This window comes from Corylus avellana, chromosome ca9 (genome assembly GCF_901000735.1).
Source record: "Corylus avellana chromosome ca9, CavTom2PMs-1.0".
Taxonomy (NCBI): domain Eukaryota; kingdom Viridiplantae; phylum Streptophyta; class Magnoliopsida; order Fagales; family Betulaceae; genus Corylus; species Corylus avellana.
This window is the reverse complement of record NC_081549.1, coordinates 5,268,855-5,294,525: the sequence shown is the minus strand read 5'-3', so window position 1 is coordinate 5,294,525 and position 25,671 is coordinate 5,268,855. Positions and strand designations below refer to the sequence as shown.

The 25,671-nt window shown below is 33.8% G+C and overlaps 3 protein-coding genes across 5 annotated transcripts in view; 2 read left to right on the top strand and 1 right to left on the bottom strand.

Annotated features, from left to right (window-relative positions):
* Positions 1–359, bottom strand: part of LOC132191786 (uncharacterized) — a 6,740-nt gene extending 6,381 nt beyond the window's left edge. Inside the window, exon 1 of the mRNA XM_059606884.1 lies at positions 117–359. Coding sequence (XP_059462867.1) covers positions 117–359 — 243 coding nt within the window. The remainder of the gene's footprint in view (positions 1–116) is intronic.
* Positions 360–1,024: 665 nt separating this feature from the next.
* LOC132162585 (protein cornichon homolog 1) lies at positions 1,025–5,945 on the top strand. 3 transcript variants are annotated; one of them, XR_009438231.1, is made up of 6 exons: positions 1,025–1,203; positions 1,931–2,112; positions 3,494–3,616; positions 4,801–4,897; positions 5,385–5,446; positions 5,529–5,943. XR_009438231.1 is itself a non-coding variant. In XM_059572842.1 (5 exons), exons 1-4 carry the CDS (start codon positions 1,135–1,137, stop codon positions 4,859–4,861), a joined length of 435 nt encoding a protein of 144 aa, XP_059428825.1. In that variant the 5' UTR covers positions 1,025–1,134; the 3' UTR covers positions 4,862–4,897; positions 5,385–5,945. The 3 variants fall into 3 exon arrangements, 2 of the variants coding, with proteins under 2 accessions (XP_059428825.1, XP_059428824.1); XM_059572842.1 differs by having other exon boundaries at positions 5,385–5,945; XM_059572841.1 differs by lacking the exons at positions 5,385–5,446; positions 5,529–5,943 and having other exon boundaries at positions 4,801–5,204.
* Positions 5,946–19,041: 13,096 nt separating this feature from the next.
* On the top strand, positions 19,042–24,728 carry LOC132191805 (transcription factor bHLH48-like). Its single transcript, XM_059606909.1, has 7 exons — positions 19,042–20,024; positions 20,114–20,233; positions 20,328–20,393; positions 21,845–21,913; positions 22,539–22,610; positions 23,589–23,793; positions 24,364–24,728. Exons 1-7 carry the CDS (start codon positions 19,494–19,496, stop codon positions 24,399–24,401), a joined length of 1,101 nt encoding a protein of 366 aa, XP_059462892.1. The 5' UTR covers positions 19,042–19,493; the 3' UTR covers positions 24,402–24,728.
* The last annotated feature ends 943 nt before the right edge of the window (positions 24,729–25,671 follow it).

Genomic DNA, 25,671 nt, shown 5'->3' with positions numbered 1-25,671 from the left:
TTACAACAAAGCCGGTAGGTATTCTTCTTGATTTATTAGAACTCAATCTTCCAGGAGTTCCTTCTGAAAACACCTTAAAAGGAAATATTAAACTGAAATTTGAATCATCTCTCTACCTTTGTTTCCTTTTCATCCAACTCCTCTTTGGCCCTGACAGACTCTTTCGTATCCCAAACTCTGCGGCTTGCATCTGCAGTGGGGCTGCTCCTTTCCTGGACCTCTGCCTGTCTTTTTGCAGTGGGTGGCAAACACTTCAATGTGACTGCTTGGCATCTCACGGCTCGCCCACGAGCTATGGCTTGAAGTCTCACCAGTCCCTTCAATGCTCTCAATGCTTTCCTCGCCTGTTGCACTCCCATTCGAAATTCAAATTAGGCATGATGAGAAATTCTTTTTCAGACATAGCCAACACATGTGAAATCCTTCTTTCAATCAGCTTGTATAGAAAACTTTGCCTGTCTAATCAGAATTTAGGTAAAAAAAAAAATAAAGTTGAAATTTCATAGAATAAAGTAAACCAAAGGGCACCGTTCAGCCACCCCAAGGCTCTTCGGGTGATTCGGCCACCCCCTTTTGTAAGATGGGGGTGGCCTGCCATTGGAGTCACCCCTACTCAAAATGGGGGTGGTCCTATGGTGGCCAACCACTTTTTATTTTTTAGTATTTTTTTATTAATTTAAAATAATATTTTATTATTATTTTTATTAGTGAGATATGTATTTTATTTATAGCTATACAATTCTGGAAAGAAATTTTAATCGTAAACTAAATATTTTTTAGTCCATATGATCAGTAATCACCCTTCCTCGTGGATGTGAAAACACACTTCGTCACAGTGCACGATGTGCACAGAGCCAGCTGTAATTAATGGAACTGTAGTGCAATTAACTCTTTTATTTACTTCAAAAAAAAAAATGGAAAACCCTTTATTTTAACATAAAAATTAAGTTAAAGATTGGAAATTTTAGTCGATGTACGCATTCGTTGAGATTGAAAATATATAAATAGAAAAGAAAATGACATGATGAAAGGGAATTTTTAGACAGAACCCGCGGAAGAGAGCCAAAACCCGTAGCTTTTGAAATCCTACCCTCACGATCGATCTCAGTTGTGTGAGCGATTTGCGAACTGTAGATGGGGCTGATATTGTGGACCATCAGTTTTCTCATCGACTTAGCTCTCATGGCATCCACCTTTTATCAGGTATACCATTTCTCACTTTCAATCTCTCTAAAACCCTATTTGTACGGGCTTCTTGATCTCTTTCTTTCGTTTGGTTGCCGAGAAAGTTTGGGAAAGCAGATAGTTTTTGGACAGTGTTTTGTTTTTAGTTTTTCGCGGAGGCGGACTAGTCTTACTAATCAACACGATTTAGAGATTTCGGGAGTGATTCGGGTGAAGGAGGAAAATTATAGGGCTTTGAAAATGTCTTTCCTCGGCTACTTTCTCACGTCCTCTCAGCAACCAAACAATGGAACATTGATGCCAATTTTGGAGATTTCTTTAACCGTTTGTGCTCAGTAGTGCTTGTGACTCTGTGAGTGAGTTGTTCATGCTTGAACCTGTTTTATACTTCTATTTTTATTGAATTTGTATGGATTTGCTATAGCACCATTTTGATTTACTCTTCATCTATAAATTAATGTTCGTGGCTGTATTTGCTGTATGATTATTACTCATTATCTAGAATTTTTGCGCTTACTATGACTTCTTTTAGTTCACCTAACTAGAATTTAGTTGCCTTGATTACTTGCTTTAGTTCTTACTTGCAAATATTCAACACGGCCTTAATGCATATTCTCTTATTGTATTTTTGGCACTAAAATATGGCTGTGTGAGTCCGCATATGCTGCTACCGACTGCTTATAAACATCTTGATGGTTTTTATCTAGAATTGGAAATGCCTAGTAACTGTGAAGAATTTATGTAGATTGTGATCTTGACGGACTTGGAGTCTGACTACATAAACATTTACGACACAGCATCCCGCATAAATCACATTGTTGTCCCTGAGTTCATTGTGCAAGGAGTACTCTGCGCCATTTTCCTTGTGACGTGGCATTGGTTCATGTTTCTGATCACAGTTCCTCTTACTTGCTACCATGTGATGCTGTAAGTATAATTCGTGAACAATATGTAAAGCACTATTTTTACTGTATAATGCTTTTGATGCAGTTGGTGTTATTTTTTCACTTCTTACTTCTCTACTAAGAGCATCTCCAATAGATTGTTTAAAATATCAATTTTTATTATTTTTACATTTTTGCTAATAAGACCCCAAAATCTCTCTCCAACAGAATTTCTCTAGAATCTTTAAACTGAGGTAATGCTACAGTGATTCTTTAGTTTTAAAGATACATTGTAGCATTGTCTTCCCTTTTTTTGTTCATTTTACTCTCTCTCTCTCTCTCTCTCTCTCTCTCTCTCTCCCAACACCAAGATCAGGAATTTTTTTATTGAAGCAGTGACTCTTGTTTGAAAAAAACTAGATAATAAATAAATAAGGAAAAGACATAGTCCTTTGTTCATTAATTGGGGAAGTGTCAGAATTGTATAGAGTTCCATGATATGTCCGTATTATAGCTAAATTAGCCTGATTATATTGTGGTTCTTTTGTGATTATTGAACAACTGATTGCATACATGTTGAGTTTTATTTAAACTGTTAGCTATGTTGTCGAATTTTACCTGGTAAATCCTGCCACAGAGGCTGTTTTCTACCTTTCAAACACATACATGCCAAGCCTTCTTTCATTAAGATTTTAGGATTCCTAGTTCCAACTTCAATCTTGGAGCAAGGTGAGTAGGCTAGGATCAGGCAGCTTAGCACACTAGACGAGACTGGTTCTTTTCACTGGTGCCAAAATGATGCCATAAAAAAAATGGTGCACGTGTATGAAAAAATTTCAATGAATGAAATCTTGGTTTGTTGCATTACTCTTTTTTTTTTTTTTTTTTTTTTTAATAGTAGTGGACACATATCATTAAAAGCGTAAGGCACCCCTAGGTACACAAGAAGTATACAAAAGGAAGAAACTAGCTAGATGGAGAAAAAAGAATAAAGAAATCACTAGCTAGAAGGAGCAAAAAGAATAAAGAAATCACTTTAACTAATTGTCAAAAAAGAAATATAAGTAAATGTCTAAAGATACAAAGTTTTGAAGAATAAGGACTTAATCTCCTCCAATGTTCTGGTTTTCCCAAGAAAATAATTTGTTTAGAGAAAACTAGAAAGTGGGGCCCATTGAGCTTTAACCCAAATGGCACTTGCTCCTCCTGTTCTTGGAGGAAGTGGTCATGGATTTGTGAACCAGTAGGTGCATGTTAGCTTACCAATAAAAAAGAACAAAGAAAAACAAAAAAGTGATGATGCTCAGTGGTTTTCTGGAACCTCTAAAAAAAGGGATACGTTTCACGGCTTGCCCCTTTATGTATTTTTGTGGTTGAACTGGAACATTATTTCTTGTAATGATCAGTCTAGTGCAATGATTCAGGTTTTTGAAACGGCAGCATCTTTTTGATGTCACCGAAGCATTCAGATTTCTTAGTGCTGAGAAGAAGTTTCGGTTGATCAAGCTTGGTTTCTACTTAGTGGTGTTCGCCATAGTCACTGGCAGGTTGTTTTATGCTTAGTACATTATCTTTTGAACTGGAGTGTACATTAATTGTTCCTTTATATGTGTCATTTTTCCTAGTTGAGGTTGTCCCTGGCTGTTTGGGTTTAAAACTGTTGCTGCCTAATTGCTCATGTAGATAAAGTTAACCTGGCAATTGATTTTTTTTTTTTTTTTTGTCTGACAGTAAAATAATCCTGCAATCATGGATAATAATTAATATAGTTATGTCATATTAGGAGATCTAAAGAGCGAGGTTACTTTGCTTCTTTTATGTACATTCTCTCTAAACAAAAAAAAAACAAAAAAAAAAAAAGAAAAAGAAAAAGAAAAAGAAAAAGAAAGAAGGGAAAAGGGATTCAATCATCTTTAGTCTAAGATCAGCTTTGATCTCTTAGGGTCTAAACCATATATTTCAGGAACTTAAACTATTCAATTTTTTTACCAAAAAAGAAAACTTTATTAATGTTATATGCAGTTGATGTTTTTACCTGTTTCTTTTTGTTTGCTTTCTTTATTGCTTCACTTTAGAGGCTAGACCAAAAAAGAGAATAATGCTTACATGCAAAGGCAAACAAAATGATAGAGAACATTTTTCTTTATGTCATGAGAGACAATTGTAATATGCCTGCTGAAGGTCCAGGCCTATTCCACCTTTAAAACAAAAGAAAAGAAGAAGACAAAAAAAAGAAAAGAAAGTAAGCCCTATTATTAGTAGATTGCTCGAGGTTTCAACTTATCCTAAAAAATTTGAAGAACAAGGTATCTGGCAAGTGTTTAGGAAAGTAATATCTTGGGAAAGTAGACAACTGAAATTCTTGTTTTGAAGCTTGTCTGTAATACTTAATGTATTTAGTTTGTTTGCCTTTCTTTATAAAGAGACTTTCCATGTTACAAGGTTGATGGTGGAGAGGCACAGAATGTCTACTTTAGGGACATTTGAAGTTTGAATAGTAGATTGTTTTATATTTCCATATTGCTGGCAATTTCTCATTTACTAAATAAATTGTGGATCTGGTGTCTTTGCACATTTGGGGTCTCAAACATCCCATGATCCTCTCTCTCTCTAAGATACTCCGTGATTGTTCTCAAATTTTACATAAAGCATTTTTACTGAATTTTCCATCCTTCTCTCTCTCTTACACGCGCCAGTACATGCATGCTGATGATTAATTTAAATTTTGCAGGCTTGCATTATCTGCTTTTGAATATTTAGCTGATATGGATGATGCCGAGCATTTGTTTTAATTATCAGCTGTTTGAGCAGTATGGTAGCCACTCATTGTAAGTTTGTATCTGACATTTGTTCAATATGAAGAAATGAATTCTACATCACCGGTTTAGATATGTTAGGACTCATTAGTTAGAATGAATATCATTAAATCTCTTCTGATGTTGTTTATCCGCACCCTAATTTTTTATATCCTAAGTTCTTCCATTGACTCAGATTTGTGGGAATCCTTGTACCCTGACTTCTAGATGTAAGGAGATGTTGTACTTGTATTGGAAGTGGCCCAAAGGAATGGCCACGTGTCATGCATCATCTTAGTGCATTTAGCTTAACGCATATAGTTGATTAATGTTTGTTCTATTAAGTTGTTCCTCATACTTGATGGAATATTTCTAAAAAGGATGTGTTACATGCTATGGTGGATAGCACATCTGAAGAGGTAATTGAAAATCTGAGCCCCAATTCGGCTCTTCTCTCTTCTCCCTCTGCTAGTACACACCATACAAACAGCCACCTTATTGGTGAATAAATTCGATGCAGGTCAATTCCTAGTGGTTAATCATACGAAATGTTGAAGCGTCACACTTGGTAACTCATCTCAAGTAAGCCCTCTGTTTATTGTACATTTGGTTTAACATAGCCGGACCATCACATATATAAGAGATATGCTGGCGCTATAAACAGATGGGATAATACCTGAGAGCTGGCCAAGCCTGTGGTTCTGCAAAGCAAAGCTGGTTTGGCCCAAGATTAGTTTCCTGGGCTCCCTCACTACTCCCAGGCTGTTGCCACTTGCCAAGCCTGCTTTAGCCTGAGATAAATATGCTCAGGTTGGGCTGGGGCGTCTGGATTTTGGTAGCACAAATGGAGTTGTGATGGGCTTGCTAACGTTTGCATGTGTTCCTAAATACGGATAGAGATCCACAACAATTATTTATCTGAATTGCTAGCAATTTGAGCATATAATGTTCAAATAAATTTTGAACCGTCTAGCCACCTATTTGGACTGTGAGCCCTACATGAGTTCTCTTGCATTACTATCTGTTCAAATTGCTAACAATTTATGGCAACGATGGATCCTTATTCTTCTTGGTTGATAAGTTACCGATTCTACTTTTTTAGGGTTTTTACTTGAGTAATGCTATGAATTATATTTTTATCTAATATGATAGTTCTAACTAATTTTTAAGTATTTATTTTAATAAGAATAATTTAAAAATTTGTTAAAACGGTAACTCTGCATTGTAGAATAATGGGAGGATAAAAACATTATCTTTTTAAATTATTCAACCTGAAAATCACTTGGGGCATCAAATGTGGACCCACTTTATCTCGCCCAAAGTATCCTCTACTCGACAGCTTGGCAGACCGACATACTGTAGGCAGCATGACAACAGCTTGCCTTTCTTTGTACAATCAGAAGATGCTAATAATTAATTATTGGGCCCCCTTGAAAACATCATCAAGCCCACGGGCCCCTTACTCTGCCCCTTCTCAGTGGTCCCATTTTGATTGAAAGTTTTTAACCACTTGATGTGTTGACCCAAACGCAATTGCTCCATAGAATTTAGCTCGATGTTGGGTCCTTTTCGGACCCTGGGCTCCACTGCAGTTGTCTTTCTGTTTGCCAAATCGAAGTGCTCCTCCTTCTTTTTTTTGGCTAAGTAGGACCCACTTCACCTAAGGTCTGCCTTGGGCTACCAGCAAGGGTCACTGTCTGGTGGACCCATTGAGTTGGACGACATCTGGCCGTCAGATGCACCAGCTTTTTGCCTGATAATTAATATCCAATCAACCGATGTTTTTTTGCCGCTTGTTGCTGTTTGTGGAACTAGTTCCGATGAAGTCCATGCATCCCCATGTGGCCATGTTATGGTATCATTGGTATGGGCTTCTGTAGTTCTGTGTGCCTCGTTCAACTACGTGTGTGGATCGATGTTTCCTTCTTTATTGCTATTTTCTTTCTATGGCTCGAAAAATTTGTGACTGGTGAATAAATTATGTCAAAATGTTCAATATTATTCAAGAAAAAAGCGTGCGTTTTCAGGGGCAGACCCACGTTCTGTGTTGGGAGAAGAATGTCCCCCAAAAGTTTTTTCAACCCCTCTTATTAGTGGCTTAGAAAAAAAAAAAAAAAAAACCAATATTAGAGGTTTTTCATAACAAGCATTTCCCTAAAATTTAACATTCGTCTCCCCAAAACTTTTTTGTATATATTTTCAATCAACTGATTCTCTTTAGACTCTATTTGTTTCCATCCTTTGCAGCATTCAAGACAGCAGTGAATGACAATCATTCTCCTCTTTCTCTCTTTCTCTTTTTAACCCCATTCTAAAGAATTCATTTAATTTCTTAAGTTATAGTGTAAGAAATAACACAATATAATGATGTTGTAATTTGACTTCCTTACCTTCAACGTAGGTACATATAAAAAAATGTGGTTACAGTCCATTTACAAGAAATAACACTACAAACTTAAATTTAAACATTTACATTTGAATGTAGATATCTTTTGTCCTTTGAAAATCATCCAACTTAATTCCTTATCTCTTTTTTTTTTCTTCTAAAGAATATAAACACATGAATTGTTGAGCATAGGCATAGATATATTTTCCTTGATGCTAAATTACTTTTGTTGGTGCCCTGGCATATAAACGAATGAACATGGGGATCATGCAGTGAAAACACTCTTCTCAATGGTTCAAAGATCTCATAAGTTCAATCCCTCATTATTACCACCGCTCACGTCCACGTAAGTTCGTCTCCCATAATAACAAATCATGTTTGCGCCCCTGTGCATTTTCTTTTTCTTTGATGGTAAATTGTGAAATTTGATTGCTATAGATTGAGAGGCAAAGGATATTTGCCATAGTTTCTTAGCAGCAGGAAGTACCCTACAAATAGCTTTAATGACGCAATCATTTTGTCTTTTTTTATCTTTTTCTTTTCTTTGGAACTATTTAATGAAGCAATCACCACCTACCATATTTGAACTCATAAATATTTGCAGATCATGAAATTTTCGTGGTAATTTTATAAGAAAGAAATACAGATATTTAAATCTTGGGTAATGTTACTCCTCACACTAGATGGAAAAAGGATATCACAATTTCATTTGAAAATAGATAATATTCAGTTAGTGTATTTTAGAGGCGTAAAATTGTTATTTTAATTTTTTAGACAATTTTACCCCTATAAAATATACTAACTTGATACTATCAATTTTATTTAAAATAGAGAGGATCCTATTCCACACTAGACAGTGGTAAAGATCCCGTTGATAGTCTTTTTGTGGCCTTGTTTTGACAAGATGTGTATCTTTTCTTTCAGTTGTATTTGCTTATGTTTCTATTTGTTGTTTTGGTTACCAAACTCATCTATTAAAAAATAAATAAATAAATTGCTTCTCACATTCATTTTATATCAGTTGATGTGTCGTATTTTTAAGTGGCTTTTCATTTCAATTACTTAATAAAAATTAAAATTAAAATTAAAATTAAAAAAAAAAAAAAAAAAAAAAAAAAAAAAAAAAAAAAAAAAACTTAAAACACCACATATCAACTAGTGTAGAATGAATATGAAGAATAGCATTGTTTTTAATCTTTAATCTTTATCTTTTGTTCAAGTGAGGATAATTATAATTGATTTAACAGGTTTGGCGAATTAATAACTTAAATACCCAAATCTCCTTTATTGAAATATGATTACTTACTACAAGGGTGGAACTAGAATATCATAATTAAAACAAAAAGCTTTTAGGGGGGTGAAACATAATTTTAAAGGGTTTATTCTATAAAAGTCTATTCTAGTTCCACTCTTGGACTTACTATATTGAGGAATGCTAGAAACCTCATTTTTTATCCGAGAATTATTGCATAATGTTGAAATGGCAAACTGACATTATTCCAAACCAATCTTTGTTAAAACTAAAAATAAAAATTAAGGGTTAATCAGGCCAGTCACATTAGTATTGTAGGATAAAATTGTGATATATAACAGTGCTTTAGTATATAGATAAAGTCAAAGAAGTAACGGTTAGGAGTAACTAATTATGGGATTATAGCAATCAATTATATTGATATGATATCATAATATCATAAATTGATAGCCAACTTTCTATTTTCAGATAGTGTAAATTCAATTATAAATATGGGTTCATTGTATTGAGTTATTATCTAAGTTCATAATAAAAATGTAACTATTTAGTTCTCATGTATAGTGGGTGTAAACCTTTAATGCTGAACCACCATAATCTTTGTGTTTTTTATCTCCATTTTCTTTCATTTTGCTTTATGTTTCAAATTTCAACATGATTGAAGCATGTCTATGAATCTTACTTGAATTAATATCTTTACTAGCTTCATTTTCCTCTTATGGTGCTTTCTATCATCACTTTGTCAATCAACTATTGTTATCGGCCTCTTTCTTTTTCTACTTTTTAATAGGAAGCATTATTGCTTCTTTATGCATTTTTTTGCTCCCAAGAATAGCAAAATATCTCATTACATTAATATTGACCATATTATCATGATCATATATTAATCTCTGGGAGAGAATTTGTTTCATTCCGCCAATTACAGGGGGATTGCAATACAAGTTGTAGTATCCCAAACATTTTTCTCGGTTCATAATCAAGTTTTGGCTTTATTAGCCATATATTTTGCACGCCAAAATTATAGTGCAAATAGAAGAAAACTTCAAACTTTTGAATTCAATTTCTATAAGTTAATCATCCCATCATGTGCATAACTAATTTTTTATGGTAAATGTAGACCTCTAAAACCGAACCACCTTTATTTCTTTCACAATCTTATCTTCATTTTTCTCCCTATCTCAAACTTCAATATTTTCTTCCATTTCACTCATGGTTTTGAATTGATAGATTGCAATATTTCAAGATTGTTCATTGATTATTCAGGATAGGGGTGCCCTATCCACCTACTTGTACTCTACTATAGTTGTTATCACCATCAATGCAGCTTTAGTTCTTACTATACTCAAGACAAAATAATATTTTTGTCACTGACACTAAAATTTAATTCCACCATTCCCTCTATCTTTTTTTCTCTCTTTTTTTTTTAAATAAAAAATAAAAAATAAAAAATTCATCTTTTTCTTTATTTTTGAGGCAAAACCATCTTCATTATAATAATTATGTCTTTTGTCTGGAATTTGTTGTAGAGCATGCACATTTAGACAAAGATGCGAGAAAGATGATTTTCATGGTTCAACTGGTATATTCATAACTTGATAGACAGAAAGAATGTTCATCTACTTTCTTTGGTTATTTAATTAAACAAATAACTTTTTTGCTTGAAAAGCAATTTAGTCTTATCATATCATATGGTTGGTTGTAGAGCTTTATACTCATGTCATTGTGATTTTGACCGACAAAAAGAAGTTGTACAAAATATTACACAGCCTTTACAGTTACGAATGATGTGATATAAAAAATGAAAAAATTTATAATGTTTTTATATTGATTTTTTTTTTAAGGAATTGTGCATGAACATCTAAAAGCTTTCCCTTGTAAATTTTACCTATTATGGGCCTCTTAATTACAATTGCTTGACAAACATGCCTATTGGACTCTACAATGAGTTTCTCTTTTCTATTCTTTGAATTTTTCTGTATTTTTTTTTTTTGAATAATAATAATAATAATTTCATTCTTCATTCATAAAATAAAATAAAAAAATAAAAAAATAAAAAACAAGGCATAAGAGCTCTAAACAACAAGAGCAGATTGCTATAGAAAAACAACATTATGAATACAATAAAGAATTTCTTCTATTCAGACATGATTTGTTTTACCCCAACCTTCATTGGCCCATGTGTAGCAAAGTTAGCTCTCCTTTGATGTGACAAATCTTGCAACTATGAATTAGGGCCTTTAACACTTCTCTAATATCCTCAACAATTTTTCCGTACGTATTTGCTCCAACTTGGTCCCTCTTCTTTAAGAGCAGTGACGACCTGCAAAGAGTCGCCCTCCAAAATAATGCTCTGCTTACTCAGATCACGACTAAACTTCATAGCACATAAAGCAGCCATCGCTTCTACCATCACAGGTTCTTGAAAAAACACTAATAATCTGGCTTCAAGCAGCACTAACCTGGCCCTTGTAGTCTCTCACTATGATCCCAACTTCCATGCATCCATTGGTGGAATTAATAACCCCATCCCAAATACTTGATGTTAAAACCTCCCTTAATTATTTATAGTTTTTACCATTTAAGACATACTCCAATTGTTTTTTCATGTAAAACTATAGTTGTGTTCTTAATCACAATGTAAATAATAAAATTAAAAAAAATAGAGTAATTATAAATAATTAAATTAAATTATATAATAATAATAAATAAATAATAATAATAAAAAAATTACCCATCGGAGGTGAAGCAAGAAAGGACGTAGGGCCGTAGGTGAGATGGACAGTTGTCCCCCCAACCTAAAGGTGTCAAAGGTCTGTTTCTGTCTATGATACGGAAAGGTCAGTTCTACAGTGAAGTGAAATACTGCAAATGGGTTAATGGGCCCTGATCACGTGGACCGCACACCACCGTAAGGCCCACCTGAGATGGACATTCTCTATCCTTTCTCATGCTTCTTTAATATGTTTGATTCTAATAATATCTTTATTCTATTTTGTGGTCCGAACTCGGAATATTTTACTTTTTGCAACTTGATCTAATTTATGACCATATCCACCAAATATATATATATATATAAATCTTTAAATATGTGGATGGGGCTCATCAACATTGATGGACCTCAACCATTTTCATTTTCATTTTCATATATGTTGACGAAATTATTTATAGATTATAACCATTCAATATATATATATATATATATATATATATATAGTTGGATTTAGGAGGGCTAAAATAATTTTTCTATTTTTACTTGGATTTGAATAATGAAGAACAGTGTAACATGGGGAAGAATATATATTTTTTACAGAGAAAAAAAAAATTATAATTTTGTCCACAAAAAATTATATATTTGGCGGCACATATTATAAAAGCCAAATATTTCTCGAGAGGAGATCTTTTGTCTGCTTCATTGGGGAGTAGACCTTCATATGCTTGGAGGAGCATATTTTCGAAGAGGGCACTCCTCAAGGTAAGGAGTATGTAGCGTATTGGCAATGGAAGGTCAGTTGCTATGTGGGGTGATAAGTGGATGGTGTCACTTGAGAAATAGTTGGCTTTTATAATATTTGGCAAGTAGGGCTTTATTGAAACAAATCAGGTCACGAACGCCCATTCCTCCTTGTGACTTGGCCCTTCCTAGTCGCTCCCAACTCATCCAATGAATTTTATTTTCATTCTCCTTGTGACCCCACTAGAATTTATGCATCAACTTATTCATTTCCTTACATAACTATCGAGGGAGAAGGAAAATGTTCATGCTGTACGTAGGATGAATCATTATTTAAAAATAATCAAAATAAAAAAATCATAAATCTTAAAAATAATTAAATAATTAATAATTAGTATGAATTTACAAAAAATAAAAAAATAGACGACATTTAATTTGTACATAGTAATAGAATGAAGAAGTTAATTGAGTAACTCACCAATAAGTTAAAGCTCGTTCGAAAAATAAATGAATAAAGTTTAAACGAGTTATCTAACTCAATAATAAGTTCGAACTCGGCTTGTATTAAAAAAAAAAAAAAAAATTAAACGAACAAATTTAAACATTCAATATTGGACTCCGCTTTACTCGATTATCGCTTTAAGCGCAAAAAAACATTGATTGTGAGAATAGAAAATTTAGAATAAGTGGATCGTATTAAAGAGGAGTTACAAGACAACTCACTAGGTTCCTTATAGGATGACTCACGGGTCGCAATCATTTGTGAGGGACAAATAAAAAAATAAAAAAATAAAAATTTGGGTCACAATGAAGCATATAACAATTTTAGTTAACTATAGACCAATCCATGCCCTGACCAATATAAATGTCTGTATTTAGTAGCGGGCTGACCCGAAACCATTCGAATTAAGATCATTTGAAAATATCTCGTTAGTTATATTGAACGAATATTTTTGTTCTATCAAAAAATAAAAAGATAAAAATACCCTTTTAAATATAATTAACTAGATAAATATAATCTTCTTCTTAATCATTCAGCCATTCACCAGAGATTTCCAGGTTCTTGCAACTAATTTTCATGTTGTTTATATATATATATATTGTATGTGGACATTCTTTTATAGCGTTTGTCGTTTGATATCCTAAGAAATGCAGGTAATATTAAATTATTATCAGCTTTTATTCTGGTGAAGCTAATAAGGTTAGATGTGACTAATGTTTTTTTTGATGGACTACACATGACAAGCCCAACAATGTTGGGTGAAAATTACTGACATATTGCTGTCTCATCTAACTTTTCTTTATGATTTATGTCTCTTTCTGGTGTCATAAGTCTCTCAATGTTTTTAATGGTATTTTATTTATTTATTTATTAAATATGTTTTAATGTGACATAAAAATAAAGTTAGTTTTAAATTATTATTTTTCTAATGTTTTGAATTTTTGTTAATTTTGCTTGAAAAGAGAAAAGAAAAATAAGAAAGAAAAAGTATTATTAAACAAAAGAATTTTTATTTTTTTATTTTTTACCGGAAAAGCTGTGAGTTTCAACATGTTCATATGGTTTATTTTCTCTTTAAATATAAACTATTAATACATTCTATGACATTTCAATATGGTAATGGTTACATAATCATACAACTCCAATTTGGATTTTTTATTTTTCTTAACAAAAATTCAAGTTAAAATTAAATTCTTGAGATTAAGGAAATTTTGCATAGGAGGAGAAAGATTGATTAATTGATTCATGAAGTGAGAAAGATCATTTAACATATTAGAAACCTAATAATATAGAAATAGAAATAGAAATGAGAAAAAAAAAATTAATAATATAGGTAACCAATTATGATGAATCTATCACCAAATTCCAACTATTCATCATATTTATTAATTATTATCAAAGTTGTGATGGAAATACTTCCAATTCCAAAAATGGTTCTACATTAGAGATTGTCACTTCACTGTTCAAGACACAAGTACAAATGCAACAATCAGGCTGCCAACTTCTGGGTTTCTCTGCTTTTGTTGTTTCCCCCATTGTCTTTAGACTCTTTACCTCCAACTTGAGGGAGAAAAACTTTGGAAAAAAAAAAAACACCAATTTGTATTTAACTCCTTTAAGATTTATTTTTTATTTTTTATTTTTTTTGTTAAAAAGAAAGTATAAATGACAAACAAGTACCCTCACAAACTTTCATTTGAAATTTTGACGACGATCGACATAGTGCCTTATCCACTCGAATAATAATACGATATGTGTTCATTATAATAAAAAATATAAAAGGAAATAAAATCTAGAATTTGAAAAGAAAAAACACAGAAGAGACCAATGAGGAGCCAACCCAATAGAAGGGTGGCTCCGGTGGTCACCGCAAACTGAGGAGTGGCTCGATTTTTTATTTTTATTTTTTAGTGAAAATTTCAACCTTTCATTAGTATCATAATAGTAGAACTTTCTCGACGCATATAATATCATGAATAAAAGCGAGATATTTTTTGATTTAAATTTGCTCTAATAATTGATAAATTTCCCGCTTAACTAATATGTGCGCCGCCATATTTGCAATAATATATATTGTAACTCCAAAAATGGCTCCACACTTTAAGATTGTCACTTCATTGTTTGTAACAAAAGTTAAAAGCCAAAATCAAGCGGCCAATTTCTGGGTTTTTCTGCTTCATTGTTCCCCCATTGTCTTTAGCTCAAAAATCAGGGTGAACAACTTGAGAAAAAATAAAATAAAATAAAATAAAAATTGTAGGGTAATTTAATAACCAACTGGAGTTTACATTTAGTCTTCAATTTGAATCTTTAATCCGTTTCTGGTAAGTAAAAGTAAATGTACACCCATATAAACTGTACTTGAGATTTATTAGAATGATTAATACTACGTATTATACTTTTATTTTATAGGTATGATGTGATAGAGTTCATCAACTTTTTGAATTTAAAGATTAAATTATACTTAATTACCCCATTTATCTGCCAATTTATTTGCAAGAGTATTAGACTATGATACAAATGCCATACAACTTAACAATGTAGCAGTTAAAATCAGTCAATGGATCACAACTTGTTAAAAATAAATAAATAAATAAATAGTTGATTTTTATTTTCATATCATCCTAGTTGTATGATACTCGTAGCAAATTACTAAATATCGTTAATATTTTTGCAATGTCTTCCCAATCTTTCAATTTGTTTAATTATCCTACCAATAGGGTTTTAATTAAGTCGAGTCGAACCGAGTTTTAAATGTTCAAGTTTGATTCATTTAATTTTAATTCGAACGTGAGCTGAGCTTAAGCTTATCACTGAACTAGATAATATGATAATCTTGATTAACTTATTCATTTCTTATATAAAGTAAATATCATCATGATACTCTTTTTTATTTTTATTTTTTTTGTAAATCCATACTAGTAATTAGTTAACTAATTATTATAAAGACTTTATAATTTGAGTAAATTAAATTAACTTTAATCTTAAAAAATTCACTCTCGAGTTTATATGTATGTATATATCAATTCACTATGCACATGCACACACACATCCATACATACATACAAGCAAACTCAAGTACACACAAAAATACATATATCTCTATCAAGACTCACAATAACTATAATTCAAGTTATATATAATCATTTTAGGAAGATGATTTCTTTTTATCTTTTAAAGCATTTAACATGTTCTCATTACAAAATTAAAATAATTTCATAAAAAATAATAAAAAATAGAGTTATAGGAGTCTATACGAGTTGAGTTGAGTTTATAAGAGTCCAGCTCATTTGATAAGTGGGCCTAAATTTATGTTTAAGCTTGGTTTTAGTTAATAAATGAACCAAACACAACTCACGCACTAGTTAACTTGACGTGTTTTAAATGATTTTTTTTTCTTTTCTTTTTAAGTGACAGATAGATTAGAACTTATAAATCACTTAAAATTTGCTACGTCAACCAATGTGAAATAGATGTGAAGAGTAGATTTATCACTTTATTTATTATTTAACTATCCATATATTTACCTAATGATTTTGGTAATTAATTTTATACAAGATTAATTAATGGGCTAAAATGGCCCTGCAAGGGCAAAGATTCGGGCTGTTGTTGGATAATGGCCGAGTTAAAATTAAGACCCAAATCCAAAATGGGCTTAACTTTGACCAGGTCTGATTTATAATATAATGGCCCAGTGCTTGCAAAGCTGAGATAAATTGGTCGGAACCTGTCCTCATTCACAGTTTGATTTTGACCAGGCGGTCTTGTTCCACACTCACGTGATTTTGAGTCAATTTTATTGATACTATCCCTAATTTTTTTTAAAAAAAATTTTCCAAATTATTATATTTGAATTTTTACAAATTTGATCAAATAGGAGATCGATAATTTTATAAGTATTATCTCAAAAATTATTGTAATAAACAATATATGACTATTGGGGGTATAATGGACAATTTCAGTCACATTTGGGTCATGTGATGCATTTTCGGTCCAAGTTAACTAAAAATGTTCACATAGAGGGAAAACTGAAAATGTTCGGTAATTTGAAAGAGTCGATTGATCTTTTTTGCCTTCAATTCTTAGTGGGTGCTGAATACAATGTGAATTGCTAGAATTGACCCTTAAAGGGTTAATGAGTCAGGCAAATCAACCCAAACCGGACATAACAATTCGGATTGCCAATCATTGGGTACCGAATATAATGTGAATTGCCAGAATTAACCCTTAAAGGGTTAATTAGTCAAGCAAATCAACCTGAATCGGACATAACAATCTGGATTGCCAACCCTGAACTAGGGTATAGCATTTCATGGACTGAGACAACTCTTTTTCTTGGTGTAATTCACATGTTCCTTGAGTTTCAAATGGAGTAAACAAATTCAAACTTTTGGGGTTTTGGAGGGAGTGTATGAGAAGGGAAGAACTATTCTAATTGTGTAACATTATTAAATTTCAATCCAAACATGTGATTACCACAAGTTATCATTGTTATTTAAATCTAAAGCTAACATTTTGGGTATATCTCGTAAAGGGTGTCATGAAAATGAAAAACAAACATACAAACAAGAGATTTGGGAAACCTAAATTGTTATGGGAGTAATCCAATAAAGAGGAACTTTTCTCATGATGTCTCTCCTAGGTGTCCCATATGTGTCATCATTGTTATTATTGCCATCAATCTCACCATTTTTGTTAATGCCAAATTGCATACTCAAACTACCACAAAGAGAGAAACAAACAAAGTAGAGTTTTATCAGATTTAAAATGATCAAAATCACGGGGGCCAAAGTTGGGAGGGGGAGTCATTTGTGGAAACAATTTGGTGACCTTTTTCCGAGTAGCCAAACACTTTGATCACTCTATATCTACTTACACTTTTAATATCTCATATGGATGCTTTAAATCACAACAAGCTGTGGACCCTGATGGAATATGGATCGAACACTTGTCAATAATATAGCACATTAAACGTCAGGGCCTCACCCAATATATAGGCTTTAATGATCCCCATAATTTGATAACATATAGTTTTATATATTATATATTAATAGAACAAAGTTTTCCTCCGGCATAGCTTATTAAACTAATATGTGTCCAAAAGTACATGTGAGAATTATATTCATTTTGAACACATGTTAATCTAAAGAGGAACATACCACGTTCTCTTCTCACTTTTGAAAGGTTATATTTAAAATAGTACACGAACAAAGATAATTCTATAAGGCCTATAAAAAAGTGGTTCGGTACGAATTTGGTCCGCAAAATTTGTACCGGACCACTTTACACTAGATATCGATGATATTTATTGTTGATAAACAATTTTTATCTAGAAAACTCTACCGGTCATAAAAAAGAAGAACCTCAACATTATGAGCATAATGCAGTTGAACATTTAGACTTTTAACGATTGTCAAATACTTTGTGCCAATGATTAGTAAACACTAGAAAATCAACGTTCTACCAACTTGTTTTACAAGTTATTGTACTTGTGCTTAATTTTTCCATTTTTACTGCAGATGGATATTTTTAATCATATAAATATTGTCAAAACTAAAATATAGTAAAAAAATATTTATTTTGTGTCTTTTCTTTTACTTATAATTTTTATTTTTTATTTTTTAACATTGGAATGGATACTTCCATTTTTTTTAAAAAAAATTTTATATATAATTGTTTGTGAGCATCTACGTAAAGGTTATTTATAAATTATAATAATGTATAATCCTGCCTATAAATGCAAGAAAATGACGGGACGTCTTCAACGATTTAAAACTGTGTCGGGTCTTGGTTCGTGTCCGGTCCCTGCCCGCTGGGACCGAAACAGTAATTTACGGCCCAAGATTTAATTTAGACCGCAGACGGTACGGTTCTCCCATTGCGGTTCGCACATGTGGTCCAGACTTCCAGTGCAATACGATTACTAGCTCTCTATTTGTGAAATGGGCTCCAGCACAAAGAGTTCCCTTTACTCTTCTTTACTTCAATGACTGGTGAGTGATCATTTTCATTTAGTACTTCTAAAGCAATATAAATTTCCCTTTTCCTATTATTATCTCTTTCTGCTCGCCACACTCCGCCCTGCCCCGCCTCGACTTGCTAATGAATAAATAAATAAAAAATGTGGAATGAATGTGGTGTAAATTACACTCACCTCAAATCTATAAACTTTATGTTCAATTTCTAACAAATTCGAGCAAATAATAAGAGAGGGCGTGCCATGTAGAAATAGAATTGCTTAATAGCGTAATTAGGAGTAGAAATTAACAATATCTAAATATAAAATGAAGTGCATATTTAAATGATTAACATGTTAACCTAACCTATTAAACAAATCCTAAGAAATTATAGATATTATCTCGTTTAAATGAACACATGATAGAAAAGAATAATAATTAATAATTTATTAAAGCATGGTGTTAGAAAAGAGCACTGAAAATGTATGAGAATCCCTTCCCTTCCCTTTCCTTTTTCTACCTCAACTCAAAGAACTGTACAGTTGGAACCGTACAAGCAATGGCCACTGTCCCTCTCTGTTTTTTAATTTTTTTTTAAAGAAGAAAAGGAGAAAAAAAGAAAAAGAAAAAGAAAACACTCTTATAAGTAAACAGGGCACCGAAGCAACGTTGCTTTCGCTATACTTCAAATGGCTGAGAAGTAATCACTCAGAGACGCAGAAACAGAGAAATCGAGAAAACACAGAGAAACTGATTGACCGCCATTGAAGTACCTGTGACGTCCCCATAACTCTTTCATATAAACTTGCATACAGAGCAACATTTCAAGCACCTTTCAACCTCTCTCTCTCTCTCTCTCTCCTCAATCTCTTCCACTCCATTTCCCTCAAGCTTACCCTCATTACCTTGGAGCTTGATTAGGGTTCCGAAATCGCTTTGCCACTGGAATTTGGGCATTACCTTTGCGTTGGAGTTGCAATTCTTTGAAATTAGTCAAGTGAGTATTTGTTTTCCATCAAAATTGAGGTGGTTTTGGTCCAATTAGCGACCAATTTAATCGAATTCGAAGAGATTGGAGCTTCCGATGGATCCACATCCAGGAATTGTAGCCGGATCCAACTCCAACCGGTCCCAACCCGACGAAAACGGATTCGAATTCCTCCAATTTCGCGAGGAAATCCAGCGGCTCATGACCGTACCGCCGGAAAACGCGAGCTCCTTCACCGCACTTCTCGAGCTCCCGACGACCCAGGCCATGGAGCTCCTCCACTCGCAATCTGTCGACGGAGCTCCGGCGCCGCTCTCCGGCGACCCCCTCCACCGAATCGACGACGACCGCAAACCCTTCCTCACCTCCGTCAGCGGCAATCTCACCTTCCCTTCGAACAAAGCCCTAATCGAACGCGCCGCCAAGTTGTCGGTCTTCGCCGCCGGTGAGCACTCGCCGGAGACGAGCTCGGTGCCGTCAAATTCGAGCGCGAACTTGGAGAAGGTGAAGAGCGAGCCCGCCGAGACCGACTCGAACCCCGACTCGTCGTCCCAGCCGTTGGTTTCCGATCCAACTACGGAGAACAAGACCCAGAGGTCAACGAAGCGGAAGGAGCGCGAGAAGAAGGTAAAACTTCTAGGGTTTCTAGATTTTTTCAGACCATACCCTTTTTGCTAAAACTTGAACTAACCCTTGGGCCTTCTGTTTCCAATTAGGGCAAAGGGTCCTCGAAGAAGAGCAAGAGCGAAAGCTCTCAAGACGCCGAGAAGCTTCCTTACGTACACGTCCGAGCTCGTCGCGGTCAAGCCACAGACAGCCATAGCTTAGCAGAGCGAGTATTCTCTTAATTAAACTCTAATCACGCTATTACTTATCTTAAGTATTTCTCTGATTACGATATTTTTTACTTTTTGGTTAATTAATTTGCAGGCGAGGAGAGAGAAGATTAATGCTCGGATGAAGCTGCTTCAGGAGCTGGTCCCCGGCTGCAGCAAGGTCTGTTAATGTCTGTTAATTAGTCCTAATCTCATCATTAATCGGTGATTGTGTTTTGCTCCTCTGTCTTACCTGTCCGATTGTCTCTTAAAAAGCGCGATTATGTCCTTGGAATTACCCGCTTTGTTAATAACGGTTCTGTCCTTGTCGCCTTTACGCAAAAGTGGTTGCTTTTGTACCAAGGGAAGTGTCAAGTGGGCGGTGACAAAATGGCAGTCTCGTTAATTTCGCTTTCCTGGGGGTTCATTTCGTCATTCTATTTATCCATTTTGTCTTGGCTAGGTCATTTTCTGTGACGTATTTTCCACACTTTTTGACATATTTACATTAGAGATGATTTATAGCCTTTTTTTAATGACGAAAATACCCTTCGCCGGGTAGGCTGTAGATTTTTTTTAGCCATGGGAATATGCTAGACGGAAGCTGCTTTGAAGCTGTGGGGAGACACATAAAGTTGGCATGTTGAATTTGCATATATATGGGTCCCATATACAAAGGCAAATTTCGATCCCACTTGTGGGTGTGCATGGTACTCTTACCGCTTAGTGGTTTGGTGTCCAATCCTTAATGATGACCATAAAACGCTTTTGTTTTTTGTTTTTGTTTTTTCAAGTGGTTAATATAGAAAGTCACTTAAAACACATTATATCGGCTGACGTAAAGCAGATGTGAAATTTAGTATGAAGAATAACATTATTCTTGAAGTGCTTTTGAAGGCCATATATACCATATGAGTTATTTAAGATAAAGGCCAAAATAGGGGCACGGGGCACCCCTCAGGCTTAACATGAATTATTCCTTCAGTTTATATGTCTATGGCTACTTGGCTAGGTGCTTGATACCCATATAAACAATTTCTAAGAGCAATTTCTGTCTCTCCAGAAGTTTTTATTTTATTTCTCACATGTGTTTTTATCAGGGTTAACATGCTTTACCAAGTTCCGGCTTTTTCTTCTATTTAAGTTTTAGCTAGTAATACCCATTTTCCTGAATTTTAGGCCAATGGGAGTTGATATTTGAAAATTAGAACCAAGTTAGGATTTGAACATAAGTTGTCATGCATGCATCACTGGAGATTTTGATAAGAAGGCTGTATTATGGTCATGCTGAAAAACTTTTGCAGACATCTCTTACATGCTATGAGTGTTGCTGTTTAAATTTTTTTAATCAGTAAATGCTTCCAGATGTCAGTATAATTAATAATTACCTAACAAAAAAGGTTGAATCCTTTTTATATTTTAGGACCTTACACAGTTCATTATGACAAAGAGCAACCAATGACCAAGTGTTATGTTTCATCTCATAGTGTCAAAGGAATTAAAAAATCTCTATCGGTCAGGCATTCTTTGCAGAATACTTTGAATCAATTGAAAGTTTATTGGAAAATTGCTCTGAAATAGATATGCTTATCAATTAAAAATTTACTCACCCGAAAAAGATTTGCTATGCAGATTTCTGGTACAGCATTGGTTCTGGATGAAATTATCAACCATGTACAATCCCTACAACGTCAAGTTGAGGTCAGACTCACCCCATACATTTAAAGATATGGTTTTAATATTTCTATGAGAAGGTTCAAACTTGGAAAAAAAAACTTTGTGGAAAATGTTTCTAGATAAGGCTCATAGATGGGTTCTTCGGCAACAGTGGAAGATGGGAGGACTTAACCACTGGATAGGCTCATTAAGACATTGCTTGCCCTGAAAAAAGAGTTTCAGTGTCTTTTTCTTAACATTTTCATTTCATAAGGGGAAAAAAAAAAAGGTGCTTCGTTGTCTTGGAACTGATAATATTAAGCTTTTGCTAATTAGGGAATTGGTGGGTTATATAATTTTCTGGGCTTTACAGTCATCTCCTTACACATTTCTGAGGCTTGATAATTCAGACTGTGGAGAGTATTAATTTTGATTTTATCTATTCATATATACTTTATCTATTAAATGACATAAAAAATATATGTTTTTTTTTTCTTCATCAGCCTGGAGTAAATAAGTCAAGTGAAAAAGGAAACAAACCATGTGAGATGAAATTCAGCTCTACAAGAGCTGGCAAATTTCAATGATCTTAAAATTGTATAGTAATAATGTTTAAAATAATCCTCTATTGGCTGGATCTTCTTCTGATGAAATAGTTCTTTGGTTTCAGTTCTTATCAATGAGACTTGCGGCAGTGAACCCGAGAATTGATTTCAACCTTGACAGTTTATTTGCTACAGAAGTAAGCTTCCAAATACTTCTATTTCTTTATGACCTTTCCTTTATTAGAAAAAAAGGGAAACTGGGGGGAAAATATAACGCTCTTGGTTATTGTTATTAACACTTAGGTTTTCTGCTATGGAGGTGTTTTTCAATATGTGCTACCTGCACAAATCCGCAATTCTTTATCTGCACCTTGTTTTATTGAGCACCATGTTTCTCTCGAGAGCTGCTATACAGCATCATGTTCTTCGTTATTTTGGTGGTTTTGGATTGATGATTATTTTCTTATCAATTCCAGTGTGGACTGGCAATGAGTGCCACTCTATATAGTTGGTGACATGGGAAACAGGCATATTTTAATCCAAATTACAGATTCCCACCCACGTTTTTAAATGTCTGTTTTCCACCATTAATATATGCCAGGACTGTTTGCCAGATTTGGACCACCTATTTTATCTCTCATCTGTTTCCATTTGCATCTTCAATTGTTCATTTAAATGGGATTGATTAAAATGGTTACGGTAGCCAATTTCTTTGTCTTTTTCTGTTGTATTAATTTTAGTGGGACACCTGTAATGATGGATCCAAACATTAAGGCTCAACACAGTTATGGTGGGGTAGAAGTTTCACAATTAAGTGATCTGCCACTGATGTAGTCTCTTCATATTATGCCACACCAATTAAGGAACTGCATTGTTCCGATAGAAATGGTACCTCCAGCTTACCCCTTCACTACTGGATTGCCCGAGTAGTGAATACTCTTGAATAGTATGGTGTGGTATGACGTGATTGGCATTGTTTAAGTCAAGGGGCCTAGTCGTGGATCAGCGGATAATATTTATTACTGATGACTTTTTATAGTTACTTGTATGGTCTCTAGCTTTCCTTGGTCAAGTTACAGTGTTGTGATTCAGATACTTTGACCCACTACAGTAATTTGCTGGAGCAAGTACTTCCCTTAATTTAACATTGTAGCTTTATTCTCATTTTTATCCAGGGTGGATCTTTAGTGGACAGTAATTTCCCCGGCATGGTTTCTCCTCTAGTATGGTCAGAAATCCCATTCGATGGAAACAGACAGCACTATCAACAGCAATGGCATTTTGATGCACTTCACCAACCCCTTTGGGGGAGGGAAGAAGACAACCATACTTTCATTACTCCAGAGAACTCACTTTTGAGTTATGACTCAGCAAATTCAGGTACATTAGAGTTCAGCTTAATCAGGCCTCTACTGCATATTACCCCTTCCAAACCTACATCATTAAAAAAATCATTTAACAACCATTAGCAACAGGATTCACATGTGAAACTATTATGCTTATTTATTAACAAGTCAAATAATTCGAGATAGTGCAGTATCCTTACCTCTCAGACAATGCATGTTGGTGCTGAAAGTAAATGTTAGTTATTGAAAACCACATGAAAGATTGAAAAGGGTTTCATTCCATTTATTTTTAGTATCACATTATTACAGAAATTTTATTACATAGGATAGTTCTTTCTAGCAGTTGCGAAAATGAGGAAAAATGTAGAACCATCTTACAGATGATTACATTATTCTTTAACATTCTAATACACATTCCATATAAAAAGAAGCTAGTAAGGCTCTATTTGGAGCATCATTTTATACATAATTAACAGCTGAATTAGTATGTTACTAGGCTTAGTACACTGATAATATTTGATACTATTAGCATTGGCCATTTGGATGCTTTTTGAAAGAAGAGGAATTTAAATATTATAAACTTAAATTTGTTACTGTGCTGCAGCGTCTCTGCACTCAAATCAGGTGAAGATGGAGCTGTGAAGGCATAGTGAATTTCCACCAGTAGCTAATAGTGTATATATCCAATATAGTATTAGCTGTTAGCAAGAAGTAGAGGGGAAGCGTCAACATTCATCATGGGTTTTCATGTCTTCTATTTGTCAAGAGTCAGTTGGAAACCTGGATTTCACTCTACTAGAGAGGATGAAATTTCGGATGTTATTCTTATATATCATCTTTATATCTCTTACTATATATACTAACTTCGAGGGCCATTCAATCTTGTACTTGCTTCTTAAGATGATCGATTGTCTTATGTTGTAAAACCATATTACAAACTTGTTTTATGGAAGCTACCTTCTTTCTTCATTTCTGCTGTCAAGATATCTGGTTTCTTTTTGAAGTCCCCGCTTGTACTTATGCCCAGGAATAATCTGGCACTTTTTCTTGGTTTCTTTTAGATGAGTTGGAGTTTTTTATATTGTGTTGAGGCCGGAAATGGTTGTCTTGGCCATGTGATTCTGGAAGTTCTGTCATGCCTGATTGGGCTAGGCAGTATGAACTGCTATTGCCTAATGGCCCCCAGCTTCCTATAAAAGTTTTTGGCTTTTCAGATTTTTTATTTATTTTTCTTTTCTTTTTGTTTTTAAATGTCTTAACTTACCTGAAGAGAAGAAGAAGAAGAATCATATGATTTGAACTGTTCCTTTGCCAAACCAAAACAGAAGTGGATTGTTGTGCTGCTCTTGGTTTCTTGAAGGAACAAAACTCATTGAAATCCCATCCCATCTCTTTCAATCAGTCTCTCAAATGTTGCTTCTGAGAGGGTTATGCGTAAACATTTTCAAGTTTTTGAGTTTTAAGAAAGAGTTAACTTCGTCTGCTCTGCCGAGTGATTGGAAACTTTGATGGGGGAGTTTTTAAAAAATGATATATTAATAGCCTGTTTGTGATTAAATTTAAATATAGCTTTTAAATCAAAATGTGTTTTTTTTGTAAAAGTTTTATTTTTAAGTTTTTATCAAAAATGTGTTTTAGCCATTTTTTTTGACTCTTAAAAAAGCATTTTCAATTTCTTTTACTAAACGTGTACTTTTTTCTTCAAACGAACTTTTTGAATATTAAACGCACTTTTAGGCTCTTCAAACGCACACTCAAATAAGCTATAAGTCTACTTATGTAAATTAAGTACTATTTTTCTTTGTACTTTCACATGAGACTCAACACTCACAATACTTTTTGTATTAAAAAAAAAGAAAAAAAAAAAAAAAAAAGCAAATGTTAGATTAACACTCACACCTATATCATATCG

What these genes read in the sequence shown, in the direction of transcription:
- LOC132191805 (XM_059606909.1), top strand. Translation starts at nt 19,494, where the DNA reads ATGGATCCACATCCAGGAATTGTAGCCGGATCCAACTCCAACCGGTCC. An exon ending in GCCATAGCTTAGCAGAGCGA is followed by an intron (nt 20,234 to 20,327) that starts GTATTCTCTTAA and finishes ATTAATTTGCAG; the next exon opens with GCGAGGAGAGAGAAGATTAA. An exon ending in ACAGTTTATTTGCTACAGAA is followed by an intron (nt 22,611 to 23,588) that starts GTAAGCTTCCAA and finishes ATTTTTATCCAG; the next exon opens with GGTGGATCTTTAGTGGACAG.
- LOC132162585 (XM_059572842.1), top strand. Translation starts at nt 1,135, where the DNA reads ATGGGGCTGATATTGTGGACCATCAGTTTTCTCATCGACTTAGCTCTC. An exon ending in ACTTGCTACCATGTGATGCT is followed by an intron (nt 2,113 to 3,493) that starts GTAAGTATAATT and finishes GCAATGATTCAG; the next exon opens with GTTTTTGAAACGGCAGCATC. An exon ending in TTCGCCATAGTCACTGGCAG is followed by an intron (nt 3,617 to 4,800) that starts GTTGTTTTATGC and finishes TAAATTTTGCAG; the next exon opens with GCTTGCATTATCTGCTTTTG.